Below are 9,422 nucleotides of genomic sequence, written 5' to 3'. Positions count from 1 at the left end.
CATTAATTTAATATGCCATCTCTTAACTGTATACGCCAGTTTTTTTTCTTACCAGAAAAATGTCTCAACTTGTATGAAAGCCAAACTAAACAAAAACTAGGGTGCTGGCCTTGAAATTTAGGAGTAGAGTAGCAAAACACAGTTCCCTATACATTTATCCAGAAACAAGTATCTTCACTCTTTGCCCTAAACTGTTGTGTAATATTGCTGCTGGGGTATGCTCTATTAATGTCCAACCCCGAGTTTCTTTCAAGTAGTGGAAGAAGTGATCACTATCTGTCAATTTTCTGAGTTTGTGAAATGTTAATTCTTTTTCTTTATCATGTGGGGAGCAACATGCATTATACTGTTCGTTCCCTTGTTTGAGTGAGCCATGACGAGTAGCACTGTAGATGCAATACAGTCAGTTCTTGAAAGGGAGGGAGATGCCTTCAATTGCTCCTTCAAGTGACTATTCTGTCTAATTTAGGAGCAATTTTGTTGGGTCCACATCCTGTCCTCCTTGGCTAGGATATTCATTACAACAGGGGACCTTGAGGTAAGTAGAGATCAGTTGACTCCACCTCTGTGCGAGAAGAAAAGGTTAGGAAGGAGTGGCAGGAAACAAGCCACTGAACTGAATTTAAAATTTAGAGATCGTGTAAAAAAACCCCAAACCCCCACACATGCTGCTACCTAGCTCCTTATTCACAAAAGCTAGAACAGGTCTGAGATTCGCACCCTTTTTCATAGGAGTGGGTGGGTGAGATTCTGTGGCCTGCGCTGTGCAGGAGGTCGGACTAGATGATCAGAATGGTCCCTTCTGACCTTAGTATCTGAATCTAGGAGGAAAACTGCACATTTCCTTAAGGATCAAAGAGTGCTTGTGTATAACCAAATTGAGTGGCAATGGTCCTAGCTGTTTGCTTTTTGGTTGCTGGCCATTTAGGTTTTACACAAGTTACTAAATACATATGACTAGAGATAAGACATTTCTTTAAAAGCACATGGCTGCATATAATCATCTCCCAACTGTAATCTTATTTAAGGATATATTTGACAAAGGAAGGCAAAGTGTGTTGGACCATTGTCAAAAGAGGCACTGCTAGATGGTGGGATCCTCACAAACAATAATGGTTAGATATGAATGCGTTTACAGTCTGGAAAGCCTGGAGGCTCGGCTTTCTAGTGGTTTAATGCATTTGTTTCTAGGTTTATCAGGTTGGGACCTCATACTTACATCATTCTAACTAGCAGCTGAATTAGAATTATGAATTGTGACATGACTTCAGTATCTGTTTTTTTGGCAACCACTAAAGCTAGAAGCCAATGCTTCTACTTTCTGAGAGCATCTTAAACTCCCATCTTTCAAAGGGTTTAAAGCATTAATCTCCACCTCCAGTGTTCTGGAAAGATCTGCTGTTAGTCATTTCAGAACTGAAGCAGAGTAAAAGCAAAAATGTATTTATGTGCGTTATGATAGCTGGTATCTTGTGCCACATCCAGAGAAGAGTCTAAGCTGGCAAAGTGATAGCTTCTTCCGTGTTACACCATCTTAAATGTCCTATAGACTCCTTTCCATTTATATGGGGACAACCCATTTACCAACATGTAACTTATATCCACATTTAGCTTACCCCTCATCTCTGAATTTGGTTCATTAAGAGACCAAAGGGATGTCAAGCTGGTATAACTCACATGCTAAGGCCACAAAAAAGGAATGTAGAAAGAAAGATCACTAACGGGAGTGTGTAAGTAAAACTAAATTTTCCCCCAAACCTCCCTGCCCCAATTTCTTCTGACTCTTTGGTATGTAAATGACACCAGCGTAGACTCCCTTTTATACTGGAAAATGGGTGTAATTAAGTCTGAGAGTCTGGATGAGGAGCTACTCCCATTTACATAAGATGAGGATCTGGCCCTCTGAGTGTAACAGAGTCTAGCTTATCCTGACTCTGAACTTGGCCGTAGGTCTGGACTAGTGCAATTGCTTTCAGGCCAGTACATTTTTCAAAGTACTGGTCCTGGACTAGTGCTGGAAAGAAAAAATGTCCATCCCTGTATTTGCCACTCATTCTCCCTGTTTCTTAGTGCATTTACACTGGCCATGAACTGTCACATTCTTTCTTGCAACACACCTTCGTGAAGGTGGAGAGGAGAGAGCTTAAGACATCATGGCACAGGCTATAAAATGTAGGCACTTTGAGTCTGTCCAGTTTTATTGGGGCTTTGGATCTGAACCTTTGTTTTCCTGAATATACCCTTGAAATGCAAGAATGATTTGGTTACTAGCTTGTAAAAAATAACTTTGGCCTAGACACAACTGATAGCAAGCGCTAGCCTGGGTTCTACAACCTGTGTAATATTCCATACGATATCCAGAGATGGGGGGGAGAAAGCAGCAACGCATCCCCCGGGAAAGGGGTTTTCCCTGCCCCTTGTGAGAGGCAACCAGATGATTTCACTGCAAAGCATTCACCAAATGCATCCGATGAAGTGAGCTGTAGCTCACGAAAGCTTATGCTCAAAGAAATTTGTTAGTCTCTAAGGTGCCACAAGTACTTCTTTTCTTACTGCAAAGTTAGTCTTTGCTAGGTTGGCATGTCCAGACAAGGCGATTCAGTGGTATTTTAGCTCTTCCAGGACTGACTGACTGACGCTGTGTTAGGGATCATTGTAGTACATAACCTAATAAATCTTTCTAGTCTTAAAAATAAAATATACAAAAAATGTACAGCCTTAAAAAAAAAAAAAAAGTCACTGTCAATTTAATTCTATTAGCTTGAAGTGTAACTTATTAAGTCACAGAACTACTATCCTTGCCTTATGGGCTTGCACCAAGTATAAGAAGTGCTCCTTGTTCTTTGGCTTTCTGGCTGTTGCAAGGCTTTGGGCTCTGCCTTTGATCTGGATCTTCCATCTGGATCTGAGGCAGCGCTGCTGAGTAGATGCTCACTGCAGGACCCAGATGGGTTATTGTGGAAAACAGACATTTCCCCCCATCTTCCTCCGGTTACGCTACATGTTGTGGTTGTGTGGGTCACAGAATTCTCCGGGTTCCTCTTCGTTCAGATGCTTGTGATGTAAATGACGGCAGGAGGAGCTTGTTTTTCAGACTCTGGGTTAGTTGGCACTTCAGTGTATTGGTATCTAGAGGGGCTATGGGAGGTTGGCTTCAGAGCCTCTTTCAGTTTGTTCTTTCTGTCCAAAGCACAGAAGCTGAGACCCATGAAGAGTGCAGCTGACACCATGAAGAAGCTGGAGGCATAGAAGACATAACTGAACTGGCCAGTTATATCCACCAGAAGACCTGGAAACAGAATCAGAGTTCAGTCAGAGCAAAGTTGCATACCAAAAATAGTATCTTACATTGATATAGTCCCCAGGGACCCGTGCAGTTCATAAACTGCCACATACACAGAACTCAGTTCATCCACCACTGAAATGCAGCTGCCTCTCAAATGGAACAAAGCAGCTGTTCAATAGCACACAGGAGTGCTACCCAGCATGGTAGGACAAAGTGGTGATATCTTTTCTGAGCAGAATGCCAGACTATATGGATGCTGATGTGATGTAATCACGGTCCATGGGGGTAGGTCTACACTTCAGCTGGGAGCAAGCCTGGCTAGACAGATTCATGCAGCTCAGCTTAATTTAGCAGCATGAGATTGGCAGAGGCTCTGGCTAGCCATCTGACTCGGGGCCAGGTGGGTCCAAGCTCAGGGGCGTAGTCCAGGCCTCTGCCAGTGCTGCAACGGCCATTCTGCTATTTTTTTAGTGCGCTAGCTTGAGCTGATCTGTGAGAGTCTGTATGACCGGGTTGGGAGTCATGCTCCCAAGCGCAGTGTTGACATCACCTTTCGGGGGGAGGAATAATGAAGAAATTAACTAAATGGCTACTGCAGATTGTATGGTTTTTTTCCCCCCCTGAAATGGCACTTATAGCAAATACTGCTCTGAAATAGCCCCAAAGAGGCTTGGTCTGTCTCCTGTCTGAACCAGGCCAACACTCAAAGTGTCCACACATGGATTAAGTTCTTCTTTGTGTGGTTTGGCTGTGCTTTCTGCTGTCGCCATGACTGCTTCACAAGAGGACACATCATTAAAGAAGAGGTGGGGGGCAACCCAGTTTCCATCTCATGCAATTCATTTATTTGTGTCTGCAACTGGGGCCACATAACCCTTGCTGCTGATAGTCACCGAATAGAGGAATATGTTGCCTTGCAAACTCTGAGCCCAGGACAAAGCAAGTAAGATAACAGTCTGTACAAATCAACTTGTTTTGGCCTCTCTGCTGAAAACACTTTTAAATGGCTCAGTCAGGATGAGGAAACTTTTCAGAGCAACAGATATTAGCTAACCAATGCTCTTAAAGTGCTGTAAAAATATAAAGTCATCTTGAAATGTTGTTAGCAATACTGATTGTTAAAATGTTGATATTTATTGTGTGCAAATAACCTTCCCAGAAGCTAGGGATGGAAAGAAAAAAGATTTAGATCAGGCAGTACTCAGCTGGTATGTAAGATGTTCCTATACGCTTGTGTGTGTGTGGTGGGGAGAATTCTGCAGTAACGTTCATTACTTGCATGCATTAAATGCTAACATCTTAATTAACGGCACCCTTTGTAAGGATTTCTCCTTGTACTGGTATAAAGTGCCAGTATAAGTGCCCTGTGTATAGGTATAAGAGCAAATGTAAATATATTCCTACTGTTTTGTTAACAATAATAAGGCTGTGCCCTGCTGCAGCACCTCCCATCAGAAGATCTCAAAGCAAATAACAAACATGGATGCCATAATTTTCAGGACACTCTTGGGAGACAGAGACATACAGGAGATATTATCATCACCTTATTAGAATGGCCCCAGAGTTTGCAGGCCTGCCCTGCTGAATGCACACTTGAATGCTGTGTTCCGGTCATTTACAGCTGGAGCTGCACTTGTACAGTGGGGAATGGTACAGTATAAAATAGCATGGACGTGTACCATATATGTAAAGGGAAGAGGGAAGTGAGGTCAGTGAGAGAAAGGCATCCTGATAAGCCTGGGGAGAGGCAGGCTGGCATTTCATCAGCGTTAGGTGGGTTATAAGGCAAGGGGCAGAATGGCATAAGGCTCATACCAGTGTAGCATTAATGCACTGGCTGTCACCTCTTGATTTTTCTGTGTCTGGCATATCCCACTCAAAGTCTCTTCGATCCTACTCTGATTTAACCACTGGTTGGGCCCCTTTGAGGCTCTTCCAGGTGGGGCAACCTGTTCAGGAGATTAAATTCAGGCTTGAAGCAGCAGCCTGTTCTGGCTGCTGTCATGCTGAATTGATGACTCTGTACGCAGCTTTGTATCTAGGGCACCATTAGAGGATATCAGTGTCCTCAGAATCAGTTATTGCTACTTCTGTGCATCCAGCATGGGCTGCTTCAGAACAACACAAAATTCACTCCCTGGGGCATATCAGTGTCCTCTCCATAGCACACCCAGCTCCTACTGAGTCAGGGAGTCAAACCCTAAGCCAAGGATTCACAGTCAGTACCAAGTGTTCCTCTTGATAGCCATCTGAGTTATTTGCTGGGTTGTACCACAGTACAATACGCAGAAGGGGCAGAGATACTGATAAGACACCTAGGGTGAACTGCCACTTTACTGGAGGGGCTCAGCACCACTAAGCATCTTTGTCAGTGTTTGTCCTTTCTGCATAGACTATTTCAGTATAACACAGCAAATAACTCTGATGACTATCAAGAGGGAGACTGAGTAAATTGTTCCAATAGTTAATTACCTTCATTGTTAATTTATACTGTATTCCCCAGTCTGATTTGTCTAGCTTCAATTTCCAGACATTGGATCTTGTTACACCTTTGTCTGCTAGATTGAAGAGCCCTTTATTATTAATCTTTCATTCCCAATATAGGTGCTTACAGATCATCATCTCCTCAGCCCTTAAACCACCTGTGAATAGGGGCTGATAACTCCCTTCTGACTCTCGTGTTAATGGTGCTCCCCACCCCATTGCCTATGGGGTTTTGATAGCTCCTCACTCCCTTCTTGTTACATTCCCCAATGTCTGTCATCAGAGGCCTAATACCCCCTGTCCTTTCCCCAGCCTGCTCTCACTGGGTCTCCAATAACATTTTTGCACTCTCACCTGCAAGTGGGGGTCCAAGGAGGATGGTGACACTCTCCAGGATGGTGAAGAGACCTAAGGCACTTGAGAACCTGTCCATCTCCACCACATCCATCAGCACCTGGAAGATCAGCGCCCCAATGCCACTCATGGACATGCTGTAGATGAGGCAGTAGAGGATAAGTGTGCTGAAGTCGGCTGAGATGACGCAGATGAGATTGCTGAGCCCATTGAGTAGTGTGGCTAGGCTGAACAGGTAAATCCGCTTCCCGGTGAAGATATTGAGTCCTGAGAGCAGCCCAGCCATGGGGCGCATGAAGATGTTAATGAAGCCGATGATGGAGATAAGGAGGGCAGCCTTGCGCTCCTCTACCCCGTTCCGGATGGCATAGGGCACCAGGTAGATGAGGGGCAGCACAAAGCCCATCACCATCCAGGCCACGCCAATGGTGTAAATCTGGTAACCTTTATTTTTGCAGAAGATATCAAAAGCCAGGTACTTCCGCAGCGTCCGCTTGCAAGCAGCAAACCTGGCCTGCTGCGGGGGCTCCACCTGATGAGGTGTGGCTCCGTTGGACAGCTGTGCATCTTCAGCTGAGTTGCCTGGCTTCTGTCCAGGGCTGGGCTGCAGCGGTGACCTGGGAGGCCCAAGCTGGACTGGTCTCATCACGGCCCCACAGACACAAGCGTTCAACAGCACGCCGCCAAAGATGAGGAAAGAGTTTCTCCAGCCCATTTCATCCAGCAAGTACTGAGAGATCAACGGCCACAGTGTGAGGCCAATGGAGGCACCGGTGGATGCTAGGGCATTGGCCAAAGCCCGTCGGCGCACAAAGTAGTAGCCCAGCACAGTCACTCCCGCCTGGAAGCCAAAACAGGATCCTAGGCCTTTTAATAAAAAAAAAAAAAAAAAAAAAAAAAGGCAACATCTTATTTCTATATAGTGCTTTTTTTGCTGGAAAGATCTCAATGACCCAAGCACCCTTTCTTCCACCACTGAAGTACTTCTCCTTCTGCAGTGCAGGATGTCAGCTCTACAGCAGCACACAGAAATGCTACTTGATAGTTCAGGATGGGAGGTGAAGTTGAATGCTGTACCTAGATGAAGTTGCAGGCAGCCTTCGGCTGGGCATACTTATCTAAACTGAGATGTGTCCAACAAGACACCCTATTCTTACTTCAGTTGCTATGGGATTGTTAATGACCAGAAGTGACCATGACTTCCATTTTACATCTCATGCAGCAGCAGCAGCTCTGTGCCGTACACAACACCATTTTGAGGCATTCGTTCACTGGGGTTCAGAGAGAAGAGTGATGCTTATTGAATCCTCAACAGTACTAGGGAGTTGTTTGTAGGTCTCCCATCCAAGCATTGACCAATTCTAACCTTGCTTTGCTTGTGAGATCCCATGGGATCAAATCCCAAGGTGATCTGGCTGCAGACATTCATTGTTTTATGTTACAAGAGAGCAAGAGTCCAACACCACCTCCATAAGAGCTATTGAGAAGGGGAGAAGTTAACATAAGAATGACCATACTGGGTCAGACCAAAGGTCCATCTAGAATCCTAGAACTGGAGGGGACCTTGAGAGGTCATCTAGTCCAGTCCCCTGCACTTGTGGCAGGACAAATTGTCTAGACCATTCCTGACAGGTGTTTGTCTAACCTGCTCTTAAAAATCTCCTGTGATGAAGTTTCCACAACCTCCCTAGCCAATTTATTCCAGTGCTTAACCACTTCCTAATGTCCAATCTAAACCTCCCTTGCTGCAATTTAAGCCCATTGCTTCTTGTCCTATTCTCAGAGGTTAAGAAAAACAATTTTTCTTCCTCCTCCTTGTAACAGCCTTTCACATACTTGTACTTGAAAACTGTTCTCATGTCCCGTCTGTCTTCTATTTTCCAGACTAAACAAACTCAATTTTTTCAATCTTCCCTCATAGGTCATGTTTTCTAGACCTTTAATAATTTGTGTTGCTCTTCTCTGGACTCTAGCCCAGTATCCTGTCTTCTGACAGTGGCCAATGCCAGGTGCTTCAGAGGGAATGAACATAACAGGTAATCATCAAGTGATCCGTCCCCTGTCGCTCATTCCCAGCTTCTGGCAAGTTCCCATTTTTATTACTTCTGTACAAAACCCCACCACATTATTATGTTTGTTCTTAGAAAAAAGGTGTCATCATCCCTCCGTAAATTGGGAGGAGTGAAATATGGATGCACACAATCCATCTAGATAACATTCCCCCCACATACCCCATTTCAGTTCCAGTGAAATTAGGGTCCGAAAAATGTGTTGCACTGTATGGGATATATGCTCCCTCCCTCCTCCTCAAAAATAAATCACCAGCCAGCTTCTAAAAGTGGTAGTCTTTATTTACTGATTGTCCCCATTTGGGACCCATAGCCCTGTGGGGCTCACAGGAAAAGCAGTTCCTAGGGCTCTCAGCTGATTGCTTCGGGGTGGAGAAGGGTACTGGCTATTCAGGATATGAATCCTACTGCACTGCAATTCTTCTGATCTTTCCTGTTTGTCAGATGAGGGAAGGAACCTATGCACTCATTCTTCCCTGGACGCTAGCTACATCCAAATACCAACCACAGTGATTTATTTTTCACGTCCTAACTTGGTACTCACCAGTAATGAAGCCGGCTGTTATGTAGAGCTGGCTGATGGACTTAGAGAAGGAGCTGGCAACCATGCCCACTCCACTGAGTAGGCCACCCACCATCACAGTGAACCTGCAGCCGAATCGCTCCACCAAAATGCTGCAGAGGGGCCCTATAAAGCAACCAAACAAGCATCAGGGCAGGAATCAAGGATGGACAAGTTGTTCTGTCTTGGGTTTTACCCTAGTGGCTGCAGGAACAAAGCTCCACTTGTTCTGAGTGCACAATATGATTTAGTGTGGAATTCCCCTGTGATTGTCCCTGGTCATACAAGAATGACACCCAAGTCTCCTGATACCCCTTTCCCCCACCCCTCCCTCATCTCCTGCTTCACTTATGTCAGTAAGGGAGAAGACTCCCTTGATCTGATCATCCACTGGCCATTCATTAGGGTATGAACAAAAAAAAGGATTTCCATTATTCTGTGGGGTGGATTCTGGGTTGAATGGGGGCAGAGGGGAGGTTCTTCAAGTGGAATTCTGTGTGCACGTGGTATAGATTCTGGGCACATTCTGGAAGAGGAGAAGAACATAACCTGGATTTCTGTGCCCTCTGGGAATAGATTCTGGGAAGAGCTCTAGCTCCATTTACAGGTCTCTAGGAAGGGGGATGGGACAGTGTGGCTTTTTATATGTTTTGCAATTAAATCTTAC

The 9,422-nt window shown here is 44.8% G+C and overlaps 1 protein-coding gene across 1 annotated transcript in view; it reads right to left on the bottom strand.

Annotated features, from left to right (window-relative positions):
* Nucleotides 1-1,246: 1,246 nt before the first annotated feature.
* The window catches only part of SLC16A5 (solute carrier family 16 member 5), a 29,635-nt gene continuing 21,459 nt past the window's right edge, over nt 1,247-9,422 (bottom strand). The window contains exons 3-5 of the mRNA XM_038371566.2: nt 8,738-8,881; nt 6,125-6,991; nt 1,247-3,289 (exon numbers count right to left, since the gene is read on the bottom strand). Of these exons, the coding sequence (XP_038227494.1) occupies nt 3,048-3,289; nt 6,125-6,991; nt 8,738-8,881 (1,253 nt within the window). The 3' untranslated portion in view covers nt 1,247-3,047. The remainder of the gene's footprint in view (nt 3,290-6,124; nt 6,992-8,737; nt 8,882-9,422) is intronic.

Source organism: Dermochelys coriacea, chromosome 14 (assembly GCF_009764565.3).
Source record: "Dermochelys coriacea isolate rDerCor1 chromosome 14, rDerCor1.pri.v4, whole genome shotgun sequence".
NCBI classification, from domain to species: Eukaryota; Metazoa; Chordata; order Testudines; family Dermochelyidae; genus Dermochelys; species Dermochelys coriacea.
This window is presented reverse-complemented; position numbering and strand designations above follow the sequence as displayed.